The 27,741-nt window shown below is 50.3% G+C and overlaps 1 protein-coding gene across 2 annotated transcripts in view; it reads left to right on the top strand.

The window, feature by feature from the left end:
• Positions 1 to 15,941, top strand: part of SNX19 (sorting nexin 19) — a 32,395-nt gene extending 16,454 nt beyond the window's left edge. Inside the window, exons 9-11 of one of the 2 annotated variants that reach the window (XM_052661734.1) lie at positions 13,124 to 13,308; positions 14,035 to 14,122; positions 15,443 to 15,941. In XM_052661734.1, the coding sequence (XP_052517694.1) occupies positions 13,124 to 13,308; positions 14,035 to 14,122; positions 15,443 to 15,584 (415 nt within the window). In that variant the 3' untranslated portion in view covers positions 15,585 to 15,941. Of the gene's footprint in view, positions 1 to 13,123; positions 13,309 to 14,034; positions 14,123 to 14,834 lie in introns of both variants that reach the window. The other variant, XM_052661733.1, reaches the window with a different exon arrangement.
• Positions 15,942 to 27,741: the final 11,800 nt, after the last annotated feature.

The following is a 27,741-nucleotide window of genomic DNA, read 5'->3' as shown; positions in this document are numbered from 1 at the left end:
GGTGAGATTATTCTGGAGTCCTGATGTAGAGCGAAGGAATGAGAAGAAGCTGGCCCAGATCCCCGCCTGGGTGCCCAGAGCAAAGCCATGATAAAAATACAAGCCAGGCTAGCAGGAGAGTACACGAGTGCCCCCTCCCGTGGCCCTGCCCTCCCCATGGCCCCAGAGATGGCAGCAGACACATTCCTGGTGTCTGTGTCTGCGTCAGGGTTTCTTAAAGAGTGATTGAATGAGTGAGTGAGTAAGCGAATGAGCGTGTGTGTGTGTGTATTGAGGGCACGTGGGAACAGAGCAGTGTGGCAGAAGGATGGAAAAAAAAGAGAAAATTGTGTGACCTGTGGATGTAGGCGAGTAGAGAAGTACACGAAGTCAGGAAGTAGATAGAGAAGAAGACGCGAAAGAATATGTCAGGGTATGTTGTTGAGCATGCTGTGGGTCCAGGAGAAAATTCAGCGGCAAGCTCTGCACCCTGTACCCGGCCATGGAATTGTCTTCCGAGGGGAGAGGTCTCTACGAGTCATCTCCCAGGGAAGGTCAGGAGAAGGCGTATGGGTGGCGTGTGCGCCCATTGGAGAGGGCCATGCTGGCAGCGGGCAGTTACAAGTTGGATGACCAAGGATTCTCTTGTCATCCATTCTCTCTGGTCACTCCACAACTTTAGATGTCCTCTGAGTGGAATCCGTTCAAGGGCCTGTTTCTTGGTGGGCCTGTCTACATAGCAGATAGATAAACGGTCTTCCTGACGTTGACTGTGTCTTACGGGCAGCTCCAGGCCCACCACTGAGAGGGCATGAGCAGCTGCAGCCAAAAAGGAACTAACATTGACTACATACTACATCAGGCAAGCAGCCGTGGATTCTATATACTAAGGAGCAATTCAGTTCTCTGAGGTAGATGTGTAGTTTTTAAGTGAGCAAAGTGTTATTTAGATTAAATAACCTTCTCAGAATTATAATAAGGGCCACAGCCAGGATTCCACCCAAGCCACCCTGGCCTTCAAGCCCATCCCCTTCCCACCACCACCTGCGGCCTCCCCACTGAGCAAGCTTCCCCATGAGGCAGTGGCCACAGGATTGACCTCACCTGAAAGTGCCACGTCCTACGTCTGTCCAAGAGACACACATATGTGATGGTAGCATATAAATTCATTCCCATCCGTGTTTTATTCTTAAAGACTCCTGGATCAGAAATTACGTAGTCTCCCTGTAGTATCTCTGTTCTGCGTCCTATTCCCAATCAGGAAAAGGTTACCACAGTTCTGATTCAGAGTTTCTCGAGACACATAGATGATGGTTTTTTTCCTTTGCTCCATAAATTTCTCTTTCAGTTCTGGTGCCTTGTGATGTCTTACACCTAATCTCTTTCTGTGCACAGTTTCTATAGAAAAATGCGTACGTTTGCAAGAGCTACAAAATGATCTCAAGCCAAGTCTAGTTTTCCTGTCTGATTACAGCCTTGCCCCCTTAGTTCCAGCACTGGCCTGGTTTTTAGGGGCTGAAGTCTATGTTCTGCAGCCCTGGGTTTGCTCAGGTTGTTTCGTGCTTCCTTAGGGAGAGGAACACTACTTGTCCCCCACCTTTTCCACTAGACCTTGAAGAAGGGGAGCTCTGACTTGGGAGACTGGATCAGGATGGGCTTCAGTGGTCTCCAGTTATATGAGTGCCCTCCCCGTCATATTTCTTAGGCGTCTATTATTCTACCCATCATAGGATCAAAGCACCCAGCCTTTCCTGTTGTGTGCTGACAGTTTCTACCTGAATCCATCCTTACGGTTGTAACAGCTCATTGTGTATTTGCACTTCCATGTGTGGGATGTGCTCTTACATTCTCGTACACTCACAGGTGCAGAATTGGCAGCAGTTAAAACCAGAGCATCATGACATATTTAAGCATCAAAACCTTTTTTCGAAGTCAAATTATTGCCATCTCTTGCCTATCTATAACTACAAAGAGGAGCCTGAAACAGGTTTTAGGACAGGTTCAGACTGTAAGCATCTGGTGGGCAGGCACTGGGTCTTACCATCCTGTTGTAGGCATTTAGCTGTGTACATGGAAGGTACTTTGTAAGTTTTTGTCAAATGAATGAACGTCACTTGCCCTTCTGGTTGAATTGGTCTCTCTTCTCATCACTAGTGAGAATCTCGGGAGTTCCCCAGCACTGCTGGGATGAGAAACACAGATGTAAATGGAAACCCCCTTGCCTGCCTCCCCCACAGCTCTTTAGCTGGGCAGCTGCCCCCGATCCCCCAGAGTCATGGCTGGGCCTCGGGCTATCTCCTACCCCAGCAGCCTTCTCTTCTGCAGAGGAACAAAGTGCCCTCTGCCATCGTGGGCCTCCTGCCTAAGCTTGGACCTTCTGGAAGCTTCTCCTACTGCTTTGCCTTCTCACCCTCTGTCCTTCCATGTGTGAAACTAAGGATATGGGCTTTGAAGTCACACAGATCTGAATTCACATCTTCCCTTGAGGCTTGCTGTCTGTGACTCACCTTTGCTTCAGTTACTCTGAGTGGGAGTAACAGTGCCTTGCTTGTGAACTGATGACTTTGCATGCCTGCCATCCGGTGGCATCAGTAAATGTGAGTTCTTGTCTGTCTCTACAAGCCCCACGTCCCGTTTCCTTGGGACTCTTGTTCCCTAGGGCGGTCACACACCTGCTGTAGGATAGAGAATCTGTTTACATTGCGATGCTTTTTTGGTGAGGTCTTTGTAGTGAGCTCACTTTGTGATCTCTTAGGAGCAAACACCCTATGAGACACATGGCCTTTTCTGCATCCTTCAAATTAGGGTGTCTTCCTCCATTTTAGCTGTCTATGAACTCTGTCCTGTCCTCCTCACATTCCTACTTAACATCTCCCCGAGTCGTATCCAGTGTTTCAGAACCAGGGAACTACCTTTTAACCCAGGTACTCCCAACACTTTACTTTCTAGGAAACTAACTTTATTTAGTTCTTGTTATGGTGACCTCTTTATAAATAATTTTTGAAAAGTCTTTGTGAGATTTGATACTGTGTTGACTTGCTGACTGCTAGCTCTTGAGGCCTTTTCTCCAATAAGGTCCTTTCAGCCTAAGAAAATAAATAACCCATAAGAATCCGTTGGAAATACTGAACAGTGTAAGGTCAAAGAACACAGTATAGACCATAAAGTTAGACCTTGCAAGACAAATCCCTTAGAATGGTTTAGGGTCAAGAATGTTCCAGACACTGGAACATTTTTAAAGAGGGAAATGGACCTTATTTCTACTTTTAATAGTTGTCTTTAAACATGTTTTGCGTATTTTCAGCCAGCCCCTTTCTGAGTGTGTGTGTGTGTGCGCACGCGTGTGCGCGGAGAGTATGGAAAGCCTGCTGGGCTCTACTGCTTGGGGCAGTTAGGTGTGAATTCTTCATCTGGACTCCAGGTGGCACCACAGGATAAACAATCCCTGCTTGCAAGTCTTGGAGGGAGCTGCAGTTGTAGTCCTTACCCTGGGGGGCTAGTGATGCAGCGTTTGCTATCTTGCCCCATGGTCCAGAGGTGGCTCGTGCACCCTCTCCTTTGTGCCCCTGACTCTGTCAGCCAGCTTCTTTCTTCCTTCACCCCCGCCCCTGCAGATGGTTTACTGTTCTGACACATCCCTGAGCCCGCCAGGAGAGTCAGTCTTACAGAAGGGGAAACTAAAGCATGAAATGCAGAGTTCACTCCTTAGCCCCTTCGTTTAGTTCCCTAGACCTGGTGGGGCTTTGTAAGAGGATCCAGAGAAGCCTTTCTCACACACACACAAGCACTTTCACAAACACTTTCACTTTTTCTCCTTTGATCTCAGCAACTTTGTAAAGAAGGCAGGGCCAGAGTTAGTCCATTAAGAAGGAATTGAGAACTCAGTTCTTTCCGCTTCTCTGTGGCCCAGCCAGCCTCCAGCCTGCCTGTGGCTTTGCAGTGTTGCTGTCCCTGGTTGCAGCACACTGCGAGAAGCCTCGTGGCTCTTCGGGCCGCTGGGCTTTGTTTCCCCGGAAGGGTGCGGATCAGTTTTATGTGTGGTATTGGGGTGAAGACTCTGATGGCCTCTTCCAGACAGCAGACTCTGGACTAGGAGAGATTCCAGGAAACATGGAGGGAGTAGCTGATAGTGCAGAGCGTGGCCTGCTGTTGCTCTTACTGGGGCTACACGAAAAACAGGCAGATATCAAAAATGTGTGGCTGATTTTTCCCAGCTTTGAGGCCTGTTAGCCCTGATCTCAAAGCTGGTTTATGGTGCATTGATGACAGCCTAGTGTGAGGCTGATAACAGTTGTCTTGAAGGCCTTCAGAGGGACATAGGTTTGTGTGATCACCTTTGAAACTGGAATCCTGAGTGTCCTGATGCTTGGTCTAGAACAGATTTCTAAAGATCTCCATATGCGATCAGACTCTCTTTATCCCATGAGCGCAGAGCCCCTAAGCAACTCCTTGTTTCATATTTTTCAGAAAGGTAGCCAGACCTTTGCTGTTGGCCATTTTTTACGCAAGTATCCTGCTACATTATTCTCGCTAGCTTCAAGTGATGGGTTGGATTCAGCTCAGTGCTGTTCCATCCATCAGGGGCACTTCCCAAAATACACACATGACTCACAGTCCTCAAAACCCTTTTGCTTCTGTTTGACTTTTAGCCTCCTCTATCCTCTGGGCCTGTTTGCCGGGAAAACTGACAAAAACCGAGACTGCTGGCAGCTGTCTGTCCTTTCTAGGATTTATGGAGCATGACTGACCCCCTTCTTTGCCCTCCCTCTCTTTTCTTCCAGTGAGTGCAGAACCAGTGTGATTGTGTGGATTCTTCATGATGAGTTCTGAGTTCTAGCACAGCTGACTTATTACCCAGTATTCTTCATTTAATATCCACCCTACAGCTACTATTGGAGAAGGCAATGGCACCCCACTCCAGCACTCTTGCCTGGAAAATCCCATGGACGGAGGAGCCTGGTGGGCCACAGTCCATGGGGTCGCTAAGAGTCGGACACGACTGAGCGACTTCACTTTCACTTTTCACTTTCATGCATTGGAGAAGGAAATGGCAACCCATTTCCTTTGTTGGCAACACATTTCCAGTGTTCTTGCCTGGAGAATCCCAGGGACGGGGGAGCCTCATGGGCTGCCATCTATGGGGTCGCACAGAGTCGGACACGACTGAAGCGACTTAGCAGCAGCATCAGTAGCAGCTACAGCTGCTATATTGGCACACAGCTTAATTTTAATATTAGCCTGACTAGAAAGTTCTTAGGAAGATAAATCTGCCCAACGTTTATGTAGATGCATATAAAATGCCAGATACAAAGGATTTCTAAATTATCTACCTTAATTATTGTCCTCAATCAGCACAAATAACTAAGAGCTCAATATTGTTTTGCTGCTTTGAGTACTGGGACATTTGCCTTCTGCACAGCTTAATGTGAGCTGTGTGCCTTGCATTAAGACCAGTGTTTGTCCCACTTACAGCAGTGATTCACTTAGTAACTAGTACTTATTGATCACCTACTGTGTGCCAGACGCTGAGTTAAACGATCAAAATTTAAAAGACCCCAGTTTCCTACCCTGGGAAGTTTAGTATCCAGTCAGAGATGGCAATCTTATAAATAAGGAGTTATAGTATAAAGTTATGACTTTAAAAACAGCTCTGTTCATGATTAAGAGAAGGGACTAAGTAAATTATGAGAAATGCAGGGAGGGTTTTTAGAGGAGAATACCTCAGAGATAGGATTTAAAGGATAAAGGGAAATTGAGAGCTGGCGTTGGAGAACAGAGCGTTGAAGGCAGAACAGTGAAGCAAAACGGTGTATGTGTGGTACTCAGAAGTCTGGGACTGTTGGGATGTACGACATGTAGCCAGCGTGGCCAGAGATTCCACTACAGAGCTCAGTAGGCACTGACCCATACAGAGCCCTGTCGCTGTTCAGAGAGCATAGGATTCACCTCTGTTCATTAGCAAAACATGTACAGAATTAAACAGATGATGACATGATCAACTTAGTAACTTAGAAAAATCATTTACATAGTGCTGTTGAGGATTAATTGAAGGAAGCAATGTTCAAACCAGGGAGACAAATTGGGAAAGGGGTGGTGAGGACCTAAGCAAAGATCGGTGCTGCAGAGATCATAAAGGGTGATGAATTCATGGGGCCCTGAGTACTGAGGAGGTCGGCTCGACCGGTTTTAGTAACTGCTTCAGTGATTAGGTGATGTTGCAGGGGGCACGTGGGCTAGGGTTAGAGAAGAAGCAAAATCAAGAATGACTCTGGTTCTCCCTTGTGGATTGAGAAGCAACGCTAGCAGATGGCATAGTAACCTTCCAAATAATATATCTGACTTGTGATGCTGAAAGTTCCTTGTTGCTTATTAAGTCAATGGATTATTACCTACTTTTGTGTGACGCTAGATGATGACACATGAGGAAGCATGGACTGTATCTCTAAAAAGTTTCAGATTTCCAATAGAAAACTTAAGGACCTCAAGGCCTAGATTTCTGTCCTTCTACCTGTAAGCTCTGTCCTTGGAAGAAAGAGGAAGGAGTGGATTGAACAGTTAACTGTGTAGCTGGAACAGGGGGAAAGTTTGTAAACTTCCTTACTCTGCCACATGCTGCCCACATGGTGGCCTCCTAACTGCAGCTGCAGTGAGAATGTAACTCGAGGACCGCAGGAAGGGCTGACTTGGCAGGACACCCGTCGACTCAGCGAAGAAGAAGCTGCTGCAAGGAAAACTGAGGTAAAACTAAAACTGAATAGAATGGGAAATAGCTCACAGAAAGGAAAGTAGACGGAAGTGAACTAGAATTCACAGAAGAACATAACAGAGAATCCGTCTTACATGCCACAATAACCAAAGGACTTAAAGTTTGTCATGGAGCATTTTGAATAAGGTTGATTCATTCAGTATATATTTGATGCCTTATTATATGAATTGTACTAGTCCAGTAAATGCTAAGACACCAAAATGAACTGAGATCCCTGCCATCAAAACTTCACAATCTTGTTCTTTTGAAACTTTTAAGAAGCTCAACTGATATGTATTGAGTAAATGGAATAAACAGATTAAACACATGACTCCAACAAGGAAGGAGAAAAATCTGCATCAGATGAAACCAGAGTAGTTCACTGGGATCAGATTATAGATGAACATATATGAAAAAACAGAGGAAAGGGACACGCACTGAGTAATGCAAACAGTAGAAATTAGAACTGGTAAGAACGGTGTCCAGTAAACTTGAACTCAGAAGGAGCTGACATTGTGGATACATGTTAGGGGGAAAGATGTGTTTTAAAGAAAAGTTTGAAACAGGAACAACAAAGGTAAATTGTTTGAAACAGATCTTGTAGTATTAACTGGCTACCTTGAGAAATCATTTATTCATTTATTCAACAGCAAATTGGTGTACTTTTTGCCTGGGATAAATTTCTGTTTTTTGGGTTTTTTTTTTTACGTAAAGGAAAGGGTCTAAGAAGAAGTGAGCAAGCATGATTAAACTAGAATTGAAGACCAAAATAGGAATGGAAATAACAAGAGAGCATTCATCTGCTTTAAAACTCAGGTACCTGACCAGGTGAATTCTGTTCCATGGAACTGAAAGAATTTGCATTTATCATTGAAGATCTAAGATCATGAAGAAAATTTCTATATAGAGATGTGTTGCTCAGAGATTGACAAGTGACTAGCCTTTTAAAAAAATGGATACAGGGTCCTGACCCTGACTTTTACCTCTGGAAACTTCTTAAGTGGATTATTAAATAGATGTTTTGTGAACTCTCAGGAAGAGAAACGTGGGCCCCAGAACCCAGCGTGCATTCAGTGGGAATGCTAACCTTGTTAGCAAGGCTTTTTTTCTGTCTTAGCAGGATTGGTAGGCCGTTAAATGGCAGGAATGCATAGGTTGTTGTATTGTCTGCAGATTTCAACAGGATTGTGCCATATTTCCCTAATATCCATATGGACATACATGGTCTGAACTGTGGGAGTTTTAAGTGGTTCATGGCTATCTGAGGATCTTTAGCCCAGGTAGCTAATAACTTGATAGCCTCGAGGGCACTTTCTAGTGAAAGCATAGAACTTATCCTGTTTGTCAGTGAATTTGCAAGTAACTCTGATCTTAGAGATATAATTAATACTCTGGGTGACAGAAATCAAGATTCAGAAGACTTTAGAAGGGTTAGTTCAGTTCAGTCACTCAGTCGTGTCTGACTCTTTGCAACCCGTGGACTGCAGCACGTCAGACTTTCCTGTCCATCACCAACTCCCAGAGCTCCCTCAAACTCAAGTCCATCAAGTCAGTGATGCCATCCAACCATCTCATCCTCTGTCACCACCTTCTCCTCCTGCCTTCAGTCTTCCCGGCATCAGGATCTTTTCCAATGTGTGTCAGTTCTTCGCGTCAGATGGCCAAAGTGTTGGAGTTTCAGCTTCACCATCAGTCCTTCCAATGAATATTCAAGACTGATTTCCTTTAGAATTGACTGGTTTGATCTCCTTGCAGAAGAGTTAGAATGGTAGTCTAAAGCAAACAAGATGGGATTTAACAGAAATAAATATTATGAAGCAGAATTTAGATTCTTTTTTTTTTTTTTAATTATACAAGTATAGTACCAAAGGACAAGCCTAGACTTAATAGGAGTCTGTGATTTCTGGTTAAAGCACATACGTGGACTCCGGGTTCTAGTTGGGTGCATACCCAGTGATGAGTCAGTGCTTTAGTGTGTGTGCCCCAAAGCCAGTACAGTCTTTGACTGTAGTAATACACAAGTATGGTATCTGGCTTGAGGAAGGCGCCATTCTCTGCATTCTTTGTTGGTCAGGGCACATTGTGAGGTTGTGTCTGGTTCTGGGCGCTCTGTCCGTTGTAAGAGAGGACAGCAGTGAAAACCCTAACCCTACCTGTCCTTCCCCCCACCCCCATCAGCACTGCTCAGGCGTGTCTGACTCTTTGCAGCCCCATAGACTGTAGCCCACCAGGCTCCTCTCTCCATGGAATTTTCCAGGCAAGGATACTGGAGTGGGTTGCCATGCCCTTCTCCAGGGGATCTTCCTGACCCAGGGAACAAACCTGCATCTCTTGTGTCTCCTGCATCGGCAGGTGGATTCTGCACCACTGTGCCACCTGGGAAGCCATGCCCCACCCCCCACCCCCCCAATGAAGCCATACTTATCCAGGGCCTTCCTCTCTCAGCCATGGAGGCAGTCTTAGAAAAGACGTGATGGGAATTGGGTTAATTGGCTTAGATGTGGTCCCTTAAAGCTTTCTCCCCTTACTCTTGAGATTTGATTCTGCTCTTTTGATGGAAAACGACCTTCTGCTAACCTTGAAGTGCCATCTTAAGCCCTAGTATTAAACTGTCTCGTTTTCAGCCACCGCTTCGTCTCTCTGTGTGGAGCTATTTCAGACCAGGTTCCTTTGAATGTGGACTGGATGTGGACTCCCAGGGTAGTGGGTGCCCTGGCCTCTGCATCCCCTGTTCTTCCATGTCTGGCACCAGAGGCTCTTATATGTCTCAGTGTCCATCTGCTGTTGTTTTTTTCTCCTTTCATTGCCTGTTCTGGGCCCCCTGGAACGTCTTCTCTGTGCTCTGAGTCCTTCAGAGATCTGACAGAACAGTTGTGGTCTGGCTTTTTTTCTTCTTCTTTGGGGAGAAGCTAGAAGGTAGAAGAGGATATCTAAATCAAATATCAGAACTGGAATAGTAGTAGAAAATAAAACCAGTGCTATTTGAGGCTCTTCTCCATATTTATTTTAGCGTATTTACCTCATGCATCTTGTGTTACATCAACAATAACGTTTGTATTTAGTAAATGATTTCTTATAAATAATTTGTAAATAGTCCAAGGGATGTGTGTGTGTATCTCCACCTTGAAACTGGAGCTGTTAGCTTAACAGTGGTAGCAACAGATTCCAGAACCTGATGCTGGAGGAGCTATTATGGCACACTGGACTGCAGACACAGATTCCGTTCCTTGTGCTTCAAGACACAGATTTCTCTTTACCCTCCCCACCCCTAAGTTAAGAACAGAAGGATGACATGTGGAATGGAGAGATGCAGGGAGCTAACGAGGCTTTCCAGGTGGCTTAGTAAGGAATCCACCTGCCAACGTAGGAGACGTGGGTTCGATCCCTGGGTCGGGAAGATCCCCTGGAGAAGGAACGGCAACCCACTCCAGTATTCTTTTCTGGAGGATTCCATGGACAAAAGAACCTGGCAGGCTATACAGTCCATGTTGCAAAGAGATGAACACGACTTAGTGACTAAACAACAAGGGAGCTAAGGATTGGAGTCAGGGTGTCGGTTGCTTAACACTCACCCCAGAGCCTCATCTGCTGGCTTCCTGTGCCTCAGCCCAGGTTCAGGACTGAGGGAGTTCACAGTGTTAGGTAAAGAAGGGTGGTGTGAATGGAGCTTCACTCTGGAATAGAAGGAAGGGGAAATGGGTTGAAGGAGAGAAGTGATGGTTGGATGAAGAAATCCCTGTGCTCTTCTTGTTTACCAAGTACTGTTTCTGTGCAGCGTGTTGGGCAGACCATACAGATCCCTGGAGGCGCATTGTGTGTAGTAATGAAGCCTGCTTTCGAGGGGGGTCTCTGGCACACAGGTGGTTTGTCCTGTCTGCGGGTGGGGCAGCAGCAGTGGTGGAGATTCTCTGGATTTGGACTTGATCGCTTTCCCCGCCAGACAGGGATGCTGTCGAGAGGCCATACCTCTGACATTCTGTGAGCCAAAGGTTGCCGCCTGTCTTCTCCACAGGCTGCCTTCTACCCCAGCTGGGAAACGAAAGCAAGCTCATCCCAGTGCCCAGGAGGCAGCCCCTTGTTTCCTTTGAGAGGAGGAGGAGGAACAGGGGTGGGAAAAGGACCCTGAAAAGGGAGGGAAGCGTCCGTGTGGTGGGCGCAGCTTGTCTGCTGCCCATGGGGCCTGAGGCAGAGCAGGAGCACTGAACTTCGCAGCACCCCCCTTCTGCAGTGGACCCCTCTCTTTAGACACTTGGTTTCATTTCATGTGGTTTACACAGGTCCTGCCTCTCCCATTCCCAGGACTGACTCTTCTAGGCCCTTCTGTTTATTAGTCCTGTGCCTCAGGGCTTAGGGCGCTTACCGAAGCCTTTGTTTTGTTCAGCAGCTGATGTTTTGCTTGGTGACCTCAAATGTCTTTGTCAATTAGTTCTGCTAAGCTCTGACAATTTTATTTGACTCACTGACTCATCCTCCTCATCGGGGGCTTATTCTTGCTTTTTCATACTGTGATTCTTCTTCCCAGTATCCGCATTGAGGGTTTGATGGGTTACAGTCCAGTAGGTTTGTATAATTTGTATCTTGCCACGTGTTAACATTTGTTCTGCATCCAGCATGTCTTCATGAGATGCTTGGTCACCACGGGAGGGAGCAGAGGGGACCTCCTTGCCCAAATGCAATTCGAGGTCCTGTTCCCATTGAGTGAATGGCCATTAAAGTAAAGCACGCCCACAAGGGGGCCAGGTGCCCAGGGCTGCTGTTGTCGTGCTCAGACAAGGAAGGGTTGAGTGGATGCTGAGGTCTCTCCAAAGAGTCGCAGGTGCTACTGGCTCCAGAGGACAAACTGAAGGTCAAACAGAAGGGCAAGCCAGCCTGTTGTTTGCATCTGTGAACGAGAGGCTGAGCTAGAGCTAATGCTGGCTGAAAGGGAAAGTGTTCGTCGCTCAGTCGTGCCCAACTCCTTGTGACCCCACAGACTGTAGCCTGCCAGGCTCCTCTGTCCATGGGATTCTCCAGGCAAGAATACTGGAGTGGGTGGCCATTCCCTTCTCCAGGGGATCTTCCTGACCCAGGGACTGAACCCTGTGTTTCCTGCACTGGCAGGCAGATTCTTTACCACTAAACCACCTGGGAAGCCCAAATGGTGATGGCTGTTTGGGGCAAGCTTTGTGCCGCTCTTGATCTCCATCAATGTCTGCCGTTGCCCTGCCGTTACCTTTCAGACTTCCTATTCTTAGACTCATCTGTGAGCCCTGGGCCTGGGGGAGTGCAGCCCCCAAAGCTGGAATGCCTAGCGTGAGCGGAATGCAGACTGTCTGGCAGGGTGGAGGTTAAATAAAGTTTGCCTTGGCAGCCCCTCCACTCTTGGATGGACGACAGGCCGCTCAGGTCTGGAGTGATGGCATGGGCTGTGTGGTGCGGCACCAAATAAAGTCTTCTTTGCGTGAGTGACGTTGCCAGCAATCCATTCATCCCCGTGACGGCCATGCCATTCTCAACACGGGCCCCACGAAGGAGGCCTCTGCAGTGTCGAACCTCAACAAGTGACCACACCGCTCTGGAAACCTGCAGAGACAGGGAAAGAGTTTCGGTGGAAATGCCTCGCAGGCCCTGCAGATTGCAGTGCCTGCCCTCTCAGTTATTGACTCATTTGTGAAAGCAAGACAGAGGGGTACATTTTCACTGTAATAAGAGCAGTTGCCAGTCAGTCAACTGACATTTCACTGTGGGAAGATTTTGTGAGGGGGACCTTTTCCGGTGCTTATAATGTAGTTGGGAAAGGTGAGCTGTAAATGTATGAGGCAGCAATCAATATTCCAAACTGGAATACCAGTGCTTGGTCTCTGTTGTAGAAGGAGCACCATAGGAAGCCTAAGGAGCAAGCGTTTCTGGGTGGAATGCTCAGGAAGGAATTTGTGGAGGATGTGGGGTTTGAACAGGTTTTGCCAGAAGGACAGAGTTCTGCTGCTGGTAAGGAGAAGGCCTGGTCTGTCGGGAGCAACGGGTGATGTCAGGAGTCCTCAAGACAGGTTGTGGGGATGTGAATGGGTGGCCACGGAGAGGGGTTTGTATAAAGTCCCCAGATCCTGCACTGTGTACACGGCACTGAGAAGTCCCGGAGCTTCTCACTGGAGGACGGTTGGAAAGGTGCAACCTCCCCAGAGCCAGCAGCCTGCAAATGCTCTGTTCTCAGCCCCTGACACGTGGGTGCTCGCACTCAGTGAATGACTGTAATCCTATCGTCGCTCATCTTCAGGTTCTGGGAGCCCACGCTGTCGACTGGCTTGGTCTCACCTGTGGGACCTGGTGCTGCCTTGGCGTTGTTCTGTCCTCGTTGCCTGGAGGACTCCCCCTGGCTCTGGGTCCTCCACTTTGCCCTGACCCTTCTCTCTTCCCCTGCAGGTGGCTGGAGGTGCAGGTGGCTCATCTGACGTGTCCACAGCGCTGGGTGCAATACCTCCGGCTCCTCCAGGAGTCCATCTGGCCAGGCGGGGCTTTGCCCAAGTGTCCTCGGCCTCTGAGGACCCCAGAACAGAAGGCAGCGGCTGAGAAACAGGCTCTGCAGAGCCTGATGGGGGTCCTGCCAGGTGACTGCAGAGAGACTGATGGTGCCGTAGCCTCCTCCCCACCCCGCTTTCCTGCCATTACCCCACGCCCTTCCCCTGTTTTCAAAGGGCCTTATCTGCGGCGGGACTCAGAAAATGCGTTGACCTGCCATTTCTGAGGCCAGTAGGAAAGTGCTTGGGACTTCTGGGGAGGCTGAGGGAACGGGAAGCGTCCTCGGGGCAGGTGATGACTTCAGCCCTGTGGACCAGGGGGGAGCATTTCACGCCTGCATAAGCCCAGCTTGGGGACCAGTGGCCAACGAGTAAAGTGCACGGTCCTCAGCTACATAGACACAAACTCCGAAGAGGGCTTTTTCCTTCCCTTTATATGGTTTTTTTTGGAGGACAGGGAAGGCAGTTTGCTGCCTGTGGTTGTGCTGGGGAGAGGAGGATACGGTGGTGGACTCTTACCCCAGACTGTGTTACTTACTCTTGTTAACCTCCGTTCTTCAGCCTACACCGTTGTATCAGAAGCAACGACAGGTTACAGAATTGTCTCCTGGGGCCCATTCTTATTCAGATATCTAACTTAAGAACCATTTTTGTTGGCTTTTCCCTGTCTCCTGAGGATATAGTTTGTCTGTGTGGTTCAGAGATGTGCCAGAAGTACCCAGTGTGAATAAAGATAGCAGACATCCTGAGGAGACAGTCCCCACAGAGGCTAAGGCTTCGTGGTGAACTAAAACCATGTCCACCTTTCCTCTTCAGATGTCATCGTAGAAATCCTTGGGGAGAACAAATGCCGGCTGAGCTGGAGTCTGGTCTTGGAGTCGCTGCAGCAGCCCCTCATCAACAGGTGGGCACGGCGGAAGCCGTCTCTGGTCTCAGAAGGTCCCGGGTTTCTGGGTAAATGGCTGTACTGAGAAGACTGGGATCGCAGTGTCTCCCTGCCCTGGGCCCTGGCTGCAGGTGCAGTGACTGTTTCCCTGGCTCCTGAGCAGGGGTCAGTTGGTCGGGAGCTGGTGGGACCAGCCACTCTTTGCATTGGGAAGAACTCTATGCAGGCCCCTGTGGGAGCTCCTGAGAAGGCTTTGGCAGTTCTTAGCACAGAGAGGTCGTGGTCCCCTGGCCGGTGCCCGGGGATGGAGAATTCCACTGGTGTTGAGAGCGCGTTCCCTCCCCTCTCGGCCCTGCCCTGAGCACGTTGTGTCCATGAACTCCCACTCCTCATGTCCTGTCTCTGCCTCATCATAGATGACCTGAAGGTTCCTAGTAAGTTGTTACTACAGGGATTCCCCTCGCTCAGAGCTCTTCAGAGCAGTGCCAACATGCTAGATGTAAAGAAATAGGGAATTTCCTTAAATCCAGTCTCAAGTACCATTTCCACCTTTGTTGCAATCCTAGCCTTCCTTAGTTCAGCAGACTTTTATTTCGCAGCCGAGACGTTGCAGTCCACTGAGGATATCAGTAGCGGGCAGTGGGGAGGTGAGAGAAATGTCGTCAACAGGATCTGGTGTCCTGAGACCCAGCCAGACCTTCCCCCAAGTTGTCCTGTTCGTTTGTTTCAGGCATTTGATTTACTGCCTCTGGGACATCATCCTGGAATTGTTGGAGCTCAGTGCCTCTGCCGAGGAGTCTGCCGTAACCAGCTCCACCGCAGACACCCCAGGAAGACGGGCATCTCCCCTTAGCCAGAGGCCATTGTCCCGTTTCTTCGAGGGTTAGGAAGGGCGGATGACTCTGCCACCCAGAGACCAAGCAAAAGACCATACCCTCTGGAACAGGACTACACTCAGAAGGCCTGGGGTCTCAGCAGCAACGTCCCCCCTCCCTCCCCGCCGCACACACACACTTGGTCTGTGGCAGGCAGTGGGCGTCTATGCACCATTGCATGCACATCCATTTCCATGCCTCCTTGTGGTGTGTGGACTATCGCTGGTGGGTGGAACCTGGTTCCTCTGGAAAAGGGAGCCGTGGGGGAGAGGAATGAGCCCCCCCTTGCCCTCCTCCCTGACACTCTTTGCCGGGAGCCTGGCCTGTGCACACGTGCGCCTGATCATCCCGCTAACCCTCCCCACGCCCACCCCCATGCAGGCTCCAGGTAGACCGGGAAAAGCACCACAGCTGGGTTTTCTTGGTGGAGAAGACAGTCTTCTGAATTCCCTCTTCCCACCAGGAAACACAATCCATCCAGGAGTACTCTTGAAAGCCAGAGCGCTGGTCTCTCGAGCTTCCCCACAGCCCATGGAGGGAGCCACTTCTCGGGGCCCTCCACGCTCACCGGTGTTGCCCAGCACCCCGGCCTGCAGAGGACGTGACTTCAGCCGCTGCCCTAGGAAGCTGCTTCCCTGAAGGGCAGAAGCTCCGGGGGGCCCACCCCACCCCTCCACCTTTTCCTGAGAGAGGGCTGCACTGCAGACTGTACCAGCCCCTCCCCAAGAGCAAGTGCATGCTGGCCTCCGTGGCCTACCCTGTCTTCCTTCACCCACCCAGCACAGCAGCTCACTTCCGCCGTGATGAGTGAAGAACTGGACCTGCACTAGCCTGGAACATTCCTGCTTCTCCTGTCACCCTCCCCGCCCCTGCCCGTTCATTCCCAGCTTCCACTCCTTTGCTCATGGCGCCTGACAGCAGGTGTTAGGTCCTGGGCAGAGTAAAAACGTGTGTCAACGTGGTCTCTGGCTCTATGGGTTAGGATGCTTTGGGCTGAAATTACTAAGAACATTTATTTTTTTCCATCAAGCCAGTCCCTGAGTAGGTGCGGCCCTGGGTTGGCGGAGGCAGCATCTCGGACCTCATTGAGGGCCCAGATTCTTCCCATCTTTTTGTTTTGCCTTGTAAACATTGTCTCATCTTCAGACCACCAACCTTCACAGTTGCTGCAGTTCAGGGCATCACATCCACGTATGACAATATCCTTGAAAGAATGGGGGCGTCTCCCCCATGTTTTCTTTTGAAAAAATGAGGAAACAGTTTTCCAGAAGCCCTTCAAGAGTCCTCAGGACTCATTGGCCAAAACCACCCGCTCTGAGCCAATCCATGACATTGAGGATGCTTGAACAGGATTGGCTCCTAGTAGAGTTTCCACCTGGGGAAGTCACTCGCCAGGAAGGTTAGATACCTCAGAAAATAGATGTTAGCAAGGAAGACGCAGAGGTCGGGTGTTGACGAACAGTGTCTGTTGCAGGGGTCATTCTGCCAAAACACCACCAAAGCCCCCCTGTGGTCAACTAAGAGTGATGTTTGCCAAACGTGCCACCTGATACTCCACATGCGTCACCTTCCCTCACCCACACATCAGCCCCAGGAGGTGGTTCTGCTCTGTCCCCTCTTCACGGGCACATGAGGCACAGAGGTGGGGATGGCCACAGGCCCTTGAGATGGCAGAGCCCACACTCAGAACCACTGTTCCAGTCTGTACCAGAGGGTGGGTCTCACCTGTGAGGAGCCTGTGGGCTGGCAGACTCCTGGTCAGGGCCATGTGGCTACACGGTGGTCTCTGCTGCAGCCACCGCAGTGGTCTCTGCTGCAGCCACTCAGCTCTCCCACGGGGGCCTGGGCAGCCACAGCGCGTGCTCCTGTGATGGGCTCGGAGCCCCGAGCTCCAAGTGCCCCGGAGCTCTGCTCACATGCCACGGCAGCTACTGGGTTTAGCCTGGGAGTAGGCCACAGACCCCATCCTAGTGAGTCAGAGCATTGCTCGCTGAAGTCAAGTGTGTGTGAGAATTACCTAGAGCTGGGGTAGAGGCCTGGGGATCTGTGTGTTCACAAGCTCCCAGGGGTAGCCAGCAAGAATGCAGGCGTTTAGCCGCACCTGGAGTGTCGAGGGGTTAGAACCCAGACAGCTCCACTTGGGTGCAGTTAATGCACCACTGAATATTAAAGTCACTTAATTGAGATTGTAATTCTGTCTGAACTGACTCCTAATGGATTAATAAGAGTTAGCCTGTGAAAGCATGGGGAGTTCAGATGCAACAGTGAACCATGGGTAAAGACATGGAGAGTAGCCCTGCCGGAAGACACCTGTGTGACCCACTTCCCTGAGGTGCCCGGAGCGGTCGGGCTTACAGGACAGGAGAAGGTGGTCATGGGGCAGTGGGGCGGGGGTGCAGTAGGGACAGAGCTTCAGCTGCTTGGGAGGAAGAGCTCTGGGGCCCTGTTTTCACGTATATGTAGTATATGTAGCACTGCTGAACTGTACACTGAACAAGGGTTACAATGCTGAATTTTATGTGTATTTTACTGCAGTGGAGAAATTAAAAAATTAGCTGTGTGGCACTGGGCAAGCCCAGCGTGCAGGGAGGGTGAGGGTGGAGCCTCCTGGGCTGGGAGAGGGTGCGGTGTGCCTGGAACCTGGGGTCCACTCCAGCTGCGTGGTGGGGGTCATGAAAGAATCCTGGGAGCGTTCATCAGCAGTCCTGGGCCTTGGTCACGCACACGATCAGCCCTGCTTGGTCCTGCCCCTGGAGACTTGACTCCGGCCTGCGTCATTCTGACCCCTTGAGTGCTCCTAGCCCGTCCCCGCTGCTGCTGCTGACATATACAGTGACTTCAGGGTCTGGAGTGTAGTGAACTTCAGGTGATAAAACCCCAATCGGAATCCTCGCTCTGCCTCTTGGCAGAGGACGCAGATACGTTGGGAAGCTCACCTTCACGGAGACTCAGATTTCTCTTAGAAAAGGGGACAGAAAGCTCGGGTGTAACAGCAGGCCCTGTGAACCACACGGCCCTGCTGTGCCGTGTCAGTGGCGTGGCTTCCCCGCTCCCCTGTGCCGGGGGAGCAGCGGAGATGCCAGACTTGGGGAGCCCCCTCGGAACCTGCTGCTTCTCGTCTTCCTGTGCTCCGGAGCAGGGTCTGTTTCCTTAGGAGGAGGGAGGAAGGTGAGCCAGCCCTGCTAGATACAGATGACAATGGGAACCTGGGAGGAAGGGAAACCACAGCGCTGTGGGCTTGGAAGCCCCGCTGGGCAGGCTCTGCCATAACTTAGCACCTCTGTTTCCGCCAGGAGAGCCAGAAATCACAGGGCAGTGCCTGCTGACACTGCCTTTGTGGACCAGAGAATGAAACCACTGCAGGGTGAATTCCAGACAGCAAACCTGCCTCACTCCTCTGTGGTGTAAAGGGTGAGGGTGTGCTTCACCGAAAACAGTACCTCTCAGGAGACGGCCAGTGAGGGGAGGCACCCCAAATATTACGTCTAGACCCTCAGACTTGCCTGATACTTAGCAAAGGCGGCAGTGTCTGGTTTAAAGGTAGGGGCAGAAAAACACCCAGAAGAGTGTGTCCAGCCAGAAGCAAATGTGGATCGTCACACCTTTTTCCTGCTGTGACCAGCAACAGGGTTGGAGGCAGGGCAAGCTCAATGCGGTGGAGGAGTTGAGGGCACCGAGTCACCTGGACAGACACTCTGCATTTGTCTCAGTCTCGCTGAGCCCTCCTGCCACGTCCCTCTCCTGTCTCTGAGCTGAAAGTACTTTTGAACTCGGCTTTTTTGGAAATGAAAACAAACGTGACAGGATAGAGAGAACTACTCCTGGCTCTGATGTCTTCACCAGCATGACAAAATCTGGTTTCTCTGCACATCTTGAGCCTTTAGACCTTACCTACAAGTGCTTCTGTATGAGTTGCTAGCACACCCTTTCCAGGATGTAGAGGGTTGTGAGGGGAAAAATGAAAGAAAACAGTAGAATCAAGACTCAAACTTAGAAATCGTTAAGTGACCTTGTCTACTTATTCTAATCCCAAACAGGACTCTCTGTCAACGGTCAGTGTTTAGGAGACGCAGACTAATTTTAACATTGAAGTGTTATAGGAATTAAGAAGGTAAATCTGCAGCTTTGACATAAGCAGTCCACACTTTGACATTTTTTAAATTGAAGTATAGTTGGTTAACAATATTACTAGTTTCAGCTGTACAGCAAAATGATCTGGTTATATGAATACATCCATTTTTAAGGTTCTGATTCTTTTCATTATAGTTTATTACAAGACAATACAGTTCCCTGTGCTGTTCAGTAAGGGCGTCTCTGGTGGCTCAGATGGTGAAGAATCTGCCTACAATTCAGGAGACCAGGTTCGATCCCTGAGTTGGGAAGATACCCTGGAGGAGGAAATGGCAACCCAGCCCAGTATTTTTACCTGAACAATTCCATGGACAGAAGAGCCTGGTGGGCTACAATCCTCCTTGTTGTTTATTTTTTATACGGCCACGTGCATACTTTTGACTTTTCCTTTCTTCCCTGTGTGTTCCATGTCACTGTTGCACTATATTGTTATGAGCAAGAGAGAGTGGCAATCCAAGCGGGCCAGATACTTGGATTAATCCATGAGGGTGAAGACCAAGATAGACAAACACAGAAGTCTGAGATTGCAGATAAAGGCACTCACACGAACACAGAAGCTGTGATTTCTCTGTGCCTGGTAGCACTGTGTGCTGATCCATCAGCCTGGGGCATCAGACCTTTTGCCTATGCCCCTTGATATAGAACCATTCTGCCGCTCGTTGCTATCAAAAAGATGAGCCTTGATTTAGCAAAACGTCTGCGTTTCATCTCATATCTTGCCATTAGGGAGGACAGACCTTATTAAGAAAAAAAGCAATCCTTTCTTTGGAGTTTTTGTCCTTTACGAAGACATGGAGTCCCAAGTCAACCCAGGGGTGGCAAGCCAGGTTCTTTTGAGAACAGTGAGGGTCCCTGTCATCAGGGCTCAGTGTGGCTCTGGGAGAACTCTGTGGACGGGATGGGTGGCAGGGCTTTTACTCGGGGACAGAATGTGTTGTGGAGCTGGTCTCTCAGAAGCCTAGGGGCCTGCGCTCTGCTCTTGCCTACTTCTGTCCTCTGTCACATGCTTTTTGCTCAGGTGTGTTCCCTTCCTCACTCCAGCTCTGCACAGGTGGGCACCTTCCATCGTGAGAGCTGATTCACATGCCACCTCCTCCTTGAAGCTTTATCTGATCGGGTAACTCAGAGTTACCTACACTGCCTCTCAGATCAATGTGCATAGATGTGGGGTCTTCAGGGACAGGTTACAATTCTTTGCGGTCAAGGAGCATCATTCCTTTTCTGCTCCTGTTACACGCTGGTGCCTCCTCAACCCTCCTGTCTGCCTGGTCCACAATAGTCACTGATGCTCATTCAATTAAGGACATTGTACTCATCAACTTTTAGGAGGCAGAATATGTGAATAAGTTGAATGAAATAAGAATTAACTGGGGACAAAATAGGAATGAGGAGGAAACAAATTTTCACTTAAGCAAGTATCACATGAAAGAAGTTCATTTTCCTATTTCCTGTGCCAAAACCCACACAGTTTTATAACAGTACTGTTTGTGGTCTAAGTGTGTAGGCCATCATAAGGTTCTAAAGCGATATGCTTCTTCAAGAAAATTGGTCCTGATTTGAAAATGGTTTTTAAAATTAGCCAGCCACAGAAACACCCAGCATACCCTGTCTTCTTTCCAACTCCTCCACTTTCACCTGCTCTTTAACTTACTGGGATTGGAAGACAAAACAAAAATCTGCCTGCAAGAAATAGCCTCAGCTGCTTCCTGTCCCAGACGCAAATTAGTAAGGAGTGCAATTATGGTGAGGACAAACACAGCTTCCGCTTCCATTTGCTTTCTGGAAATCCTTTAGTCCAGACCTAAATTTTTTAATTTCATACCTTCTCTGATAGTTTAAGTCACGTCTAAGATGCTGCAAGGAAGACCCTTCAAAGATGCAATAATGACCACAAGAAAAGGAGGGCTACGGGAATGCCGCATCACTCTCCAGGTGTTTGCTGTCTTCCCCGCCACATTCACTGCTGTAACTGTGAGCCCGAGCACAAATCAAAACTGGGCAGCTGCCATCAGAATGAAAACTCAGGAATCTAAGGCGTCCGGAGTAGCTGCAGGTCAGCGTGTCGGCCCTGGGGGATAGACTCGCCTGCTCTTTCTGGGCCCCAGTGGGAGCCTCTAGGCCATGACTTGAAAGAGGGCAACAGCAGGTGAAGGAGGAAGTTCAGTCTGAGGATTAAACAATGACGCATTTCAGGGAAAGGGGGAAACCCTAGACAACCTAGTCCTTGGGTCACGTGCTACCTCAGAGCAGGCCCATGGAAGGGGGCCCCCGTCTGCTGTGGAACCAAGTCTGCCCCTGGGCCAGTGCACATGTGCACGACATATGATGTGGGACAGTCTCAGGAGCCAGTCTGGTGTGTATCCACCCCAGGGCGGGTTGGGGAGCCTGCAGTGTAAACCTCCTCACTCAGGGTAGAACCCTGGGTAATTAATACCAGATCTGTTCCCCACACTTTCTACATCCTGCATAAGGGTGAGGACCTGAGTGTTTCCTTTCCAGTGTTCCGTTTGGACGAGATGGAAGAAGCTGTTGTCCTAATGTTGGAGACATAAGTCATCCCCTCGCGCAGTGCCTTGTGCAGGTGTGGGCTTGTGAGTGGCACGTGGCATTTACTGGCCAGGCGAGAGCTAGTCTGGAGAGGTAAGGGGGCAGTAAGTATGTGTGTATGGAGACGGCAGTAGTGTCCGTGGCCTGGAGGCCTGAAGTGCGGGGCTGTGCACTTCCCTGCAGCAGTCTGGAGAGGAGCGAGGCCAGAGCTGGTGTCTCAGCAGGCCTGTACTCTGGAGGAACGCCCACTGCTCGGGTGGACAGACCTAAGAGATTATAAGATTAGGGTTTCTATAGCGGTTTCCCAAGTGACAGGAATTTTCCTCATCTAGTCTTGCTCACAGAGAAGGCAATGGCACCCCACTCCAGTACTCTTGCCTGGAAAATCCCATGGGTGGAGGAACCTGGTAGGCTGCAGTCCATGGGGTCACTAAGAGTCAGACACAACTGAGCGGCTTCACTTTCTCTTTTCACCTTCATGCATTGGAGAAGGAAATGGCAACCCACTCCAATATTCTTGCCTGGAGAATCCCAGGGATGGGGGAGCCTGGTGGGCTGCCGTCTATGGGGTCACACAGAGTCGGACACGACTGAAGCGACTTAGCAGCAGCAGCAGCAGCAGTCTTGCTCATAGCAGGCAGCCTGAACCAGCTGTTTGCCTCACCCAATTCCTTCCCTGTTTTTATTTCTGAAGCCCTTTCCTTAAAAACAAAACCAAGTAAATAATAACAGGGGAAAAAAAGGTTTAAAAAGACTTCATATCTCTGGCATTTTTCCTTTCTTATGCAACTCAAAAATTTCTTTCTCTTTAGTCCCTAAATTTTTCTCCTGTATCAGCTTACCAGTCTTTGTGGACCGATTGGCTGTCCCTAGTCTAATTGTCTCTTTGATCAGTCAATGCAGACATCAACTTAAGATTACATGTAAACCTTAAATAGGTGATATTTCTTATCCTTGACTCTGCATTTGATATTCTATGAGGAAGATTGGGGTGGGCTCCCCGAGTAGGGGACCACCATTCCTTCCCCTTAGTTGCAAGTTCAAGTGGTCCGAGAACTTGCCCAGATGGTGTTCAGCACCACAGGGCCTGAGACGGGGAGATGTTTAGGGGAGTTGTTCTGGGGGAGGGAAGAGCGTTCTCCGCCTGCTCACACCAGGCCAGCAGCCGCAAAGGCCGGCAGCCACAAAGCCTCAGAGCCCGGTGTGTGCCTCCATCCAAGCGGACGGCGTGTGCTCGAAAACCGCAGGCAAACCACAGCTCGGGAGCCAGACGTGACCTTGTTCTTCAGTGAAAAACAAGTGAACGTCATCTGCCCCAGGGTCACTTGGCAGCGGAGCCCCGCGACAGAAGGGGCTCCACGGAAAGGGCAGCACAAATCCGGGCATTAAAATAACCCGAATGGTGTCGTTTTCTGGTCAAGTGCCTTTCCCTCCCGGGTTTGTGAGTTTCGAGCCTGAGAATGTCTCCCCACAGCTCAGGTTTCTCTGCTGCCACCCTGGTCTCAGCCTGGAATGTGCGCCCCGGCCATCCAGGTCTGATGGAACTATGTCACAGTCCCGAAATGGAGAGACTTCATCTCACAGACGGTAGTGCTGGCAGGCCCGGCTCAGGCGGCCGGTCCTGGGCCCCGGGCAGCGTGACATGTCCCAGCTCTCGGTGGACAGATGGCCTGAGCTCCAATCTGTGCCCAGTAAACTGGGGTCTGTGAGCCCTCCCACCGGGAGCAGACAGGGAGCACAGGCTGAGGTGCCACAAGCTCACGTGGGGACAATCATGTCGGTTCGCAGACAGGCAGACCCTGGTGGGAGGCCCTTGAGTTTCTGGAAGGTTGGGTCGAAGGGCAGCGAGCAGCCAGTCACACAGTAGAAGACACAGCTCATGGCCGAGCTGAGCCGCTCTCCATTAGCGGGGGCCAGGGGCGATGGCGTCACCCGCAGGGCAGGTGGGGCCTGGGAGTCAACGAGGAACCACCCATTTCTTGGTGAGGACTAGGCTTCAAGGGGGACCACCCACTGCTTGTGTGCAAGAGAGGGCAGCAGAGTGTGGCCATTTGGGTCTGGTGATCTGGGTCGAGGAGCATCCCTTCCAGAACCCGGGTGGAGGGTGCCCGGGCCCTGTGCTCGGCCAGCCTCGCTCCCCACCTCCGCTGTGAGAACTGCAGCGATAGCCAAGCCATTGCCCCCACTCCTGCTTCAGCCCCTGCAGACTCCCTCTGGACGTTCCCTCCAGCCTCTTCGTGGTCCAGGAGCTGTGCCTTCTGCTGGGCAAGGTGTAGGAAGCCTGGCCTCCAGGTCCCAGGGCTGCTCCTGTCTTGAGTGGCTGCTTCTATCCCACACATCTCCTGGCACTGTCCTTTACCACCACCTGTGGGCACGAGGCCAGTTTAGAGGCCCTGCCCCGCGCAGGCTGTATTTTACCTCTCAGTGTCCCCAGTGCCACACAAGGCGCTCACAACACTGAAGAACGCACCAATGGCAGCCCATCACACCTGGCACTGAATCCTGAGGTGGGATCCAGGGATCAGCCTCATCTCCCCCCAAACCTCCTCCCCTCCGCCAGAGGCCCCGTGCTCACATCAGGCCTCTGGCCCGTGTGTCTGCTGGGATATCTAGGGCTCATTCCCTTGTCCATTGTTTCTCCCGCCAAATGCCCCCTTCTCGTCTCAGACAGGACTTTCCTGAGCAGGCAGTCTGAAAAATAGCTGTCTTCACCGCATAATCCCATCCTGCTGTGTTGTTCTTCTTAGCACTTACTACCAACTGACGGTCATTGCATTAGCTCACACAATAGATTACTACACGACACTGCAAAGGTTTTGATTTTTTTGTTGTGTGACGGACCCCCATAAGACTGCAAGCTCCAGGAGGGCCAAGACCTGGCTTTCTCCCCAGCTAGTCCTCCATGCTGGCCCACAGCAGTGCTGAAATGCTGTAGGTACTCACTCCTCGCTGAACAAATGGGTGGAAAAATGCATGAGCAGATGAATGTTTCTTTGTAAAGTAAGAACCGATATAAATTATGTCTTAATGTGATGGGTAATCAACCACCAAATGATCTAAGGCTTCCTTTTAAAGAACCAAAGAGCATAAGAACTATAAAGGTCTTTGAAAGCTGGTCAATCCCCAAATGTACCGATTAGGAAACTGAGTCCCAGGGAGAGAGAAGGACTGCGGTGAACACTCACAAAATCAGTGTCTTTGACTTCCAGCCATCAGCTCTTTCTAAAACAGGGTCTGACATGACAACTCTTCTGAACAGATTCTGACCTGTCAATTTTCTACTGGTTTTGCGTGCAAATAATTTTCAGTAAGATGAAAAAACAGACAAGAGAACAAGGTCAGCGGCATCAAATTTCACCTCTAACGCCTCCAGGTATGTTGACTGAAAAGCAAGCCTCTGTACTGCCCAGAGTCCCTTCAGTAAGCTTTGTTGTTGTTGAGTCACTCAGTTGTGTCCGACTCTTTGCGACCCCACAGACTGCAGCACACCAGACTTCTCTGTCCTTCACCATCTCCCGGAGCTTGCTCAAACTCATGTCCATTGAGTTGGTGATGCCATCCAACCATTCATCCCCTGTCAACCCTTCTCCTCCTGCCCTCAGTCTTGTTTCTGCATTCTTCCCCACCTCTGTGTGTCCGGCAGGACCCTGCAAAATTGTCTGCAATTGGAACAGAAGAAATGCAGGCGTGTGCCAAAAGCTAAGTTGTGTCTGGGACTCCACCCTCCATCTGCCCTTCTCCCCAGACACCCATGGAATCTCACTGTGGGCTGCTCAGTTCTGCAGTAAGGAGTGCATCTGCCTTGCTCATCGAACATCAGCCATTCCTGATGTTCCTTTTAAAGAAATTCTCTAGAGGCTTCTAAGAAACTCCCAGCCTGTCCAAAGCTTTCTCTCCCTGCTGGCCCTGGAGAGTGACTGCCCTCTCTTGCTCTGCATGTAAAATTATGTTTGACAGCAATGAAAACCAACAGTTCAACAGCAATCATTTCTTGGCAGGACAGATTGGCATGAGACCGGCCCCAAAACAAAATAAGCCTTTCAGGGAAGTATTTTTCAAGCTGGGCCGGCCTTCTTAAGCCTTTTGGAGATTCTAATATGGCTGACTCGGGAGTCGAGGCCGAGCCCCAGCCAGAGCCATCAGTGACGGTCAATGACATGATGGCCAGGAGGGGAGACTCGAGGCTGAGTGTCTCCTGAACAGCTCAGACAAGGGTGACTGCTGTGGACCTCCCCCTGGGGAGAGGCCGTCTACACTGCGCCTGCTCTTCTCCAATGTCCCGTCAGTGATTTCAGTCCTGGAGGAGGGGTCAGACGAGCACCCCTTCCTTTCCCTCCTGCTCTTTTCACTTCCCAGCTCCTATGCATCATTCTCAAGAGTTCTTAGCATCACCACCGTTCCCAAGGCTGTGTGTGCCACTCTGAGGGGACCTTCTGTCACCAGGGAGCATGCTGTGTTCCGTGTGCCTGAGATCTTGTTCCATCCTGTGCCTCTGGTCTCCTGCCTCCTAAGCTGCTATGAAGCCTTGCTTTCTAGGCTTGGTTCCAGAGCAGGCCCACAGCATAACGCAAACATCAAAGATGGCAAAGAGCCCAGGGACATCACGGTTCATCGTGCCCTGAGGATAGCCAAGCCACGTTTGCGCTGCTGTCTTCTGAACGCCCACCAGAGGTAGCCCGAGACCTCCGGAGTCAGGCCATGGCCGGGGCCTCGAGGCCAGCAGGTGGCACTGTTAGCTCAGCCACCAGCAGGGAGCGATCCCCACTGGGCAGGTGGGCAGCACCCTCTCTGGGCAAGTGGTGTCCCTGCGTGGGGAGGGCAATCCCCGAGGAGACGCTGCCACGACCCGCCACATGCAGCTTCCCCGCCCCACAAGCACAGCCAGGCCCTATGAGCCTGAGTTGGTGGGAAGCTCCAGATGAGGAACTGGGTTCTTGGGTTTGGGTTCTCACTGCACAGATGCTTTGCTGGGAGGCCTGGAAGGAAGTCATTCATTCTCTCTGCCCACAGCTTCCTCAACCTTCCATGTGTTTACCTAGCATAAATTAAAGCCATACTGTAGGACCAGATGGGCTCAGGACTCAGGAACAAAAAGGACAAGCCCTGTGTTGGACAACGTCGCAGTGGGCAGGGTTGGGAGGAGCGTGGACCCCATAGAGGAGAAGCAACTTTGCTCTCATAGAAATTTTGCTACTATCAACTTGGGCTCCTCACAGGAGGTCCCTGTTTTCAGTGTTCTACGTAAATTAACTCATTTAATCCTCCCAAAGAGGGCATGAAGGATGAGTTCTTCCCCGTATTTAAAGGCAGCATGATGGAAGCATGGAGGGGCTAACTGACTCTTGCTGGCTCATCTATCTGTAAGGGGCAGAGCAAATCCAGGCACTCCAGCCCCTAGCCCATCCCCACAATCACGTTGTTTAGTCATCTGGTCCCCAAACCAGCGCAAATCCGTAGCAGAACCAATGAAGCGCCTATACCTTGCCCCCAGTTCCTGTTCTCTCCACCACGGTGCTCCCCCCTGGTCCTGAAGCCCCTCCATCAAGGGTGCTCTTCACTCAGGTCTCCAAGGACCTGCTCCCTCGATTTCTTCTCTGCCCTGTGCCTCCCAGACAGAGCGTGGCTGCGCACACTCCCACCCTGTGAACCCCTGCATGTCCGATACCCCTTTCTCTGCTTGTTCACAGATAACAGTTACCACCACTTCCTTGCCATTCATGTGTCTTCTCTAAAGTGCAGTGTCTGAAGGCAGGCTCTATGGTCCTCAATGCCAGAGCCCTGGTGCCCGGCACATCAGAGCATTCAGTAAACAGTCAATGAATAAATAGACGAGCAAATAGCAGATCAATCCACAGGCTGGAAGCAAAGACCTGGGGTGCTCTGGGCCCCGTGCTTAGACACCACTCGCATACCCAGACCTGGCCAGACCCTGCCTCCTCTGGACACTCTGAATCTTTCCACTTCCTGCAGAGATTTGTTCCTTGAGGTTTAATATCACATCCCCAACAAATCTTCGCTTAAACTGTGGGTACTTCTGAAAGAGAGAATACAATACCTCAGTGAATTTTCAGCCATGAACACTCC

The sequence above is a fragment of the Budorcas taxicolor genome, chromosome 25 (assembly GCF_023091745.1).
Source record: "Budorcas taxicolor isolate Tak-1 chromosome 25, Takin1.1, whole genome shotgun sequence".
Taxonomy (NCBI): domain Eukaryota; kingdom Metazoa; phylum Chordata; class Mammalia; order Artiodactyla; family Bovidae; genus Budorcas; species Budorcas taxicolor.
The sequence above is the reverse complement of the archived record's forward strand: the minus strand, read 5'-3'. Positions and strand labels throughout refer to the sequence as shown.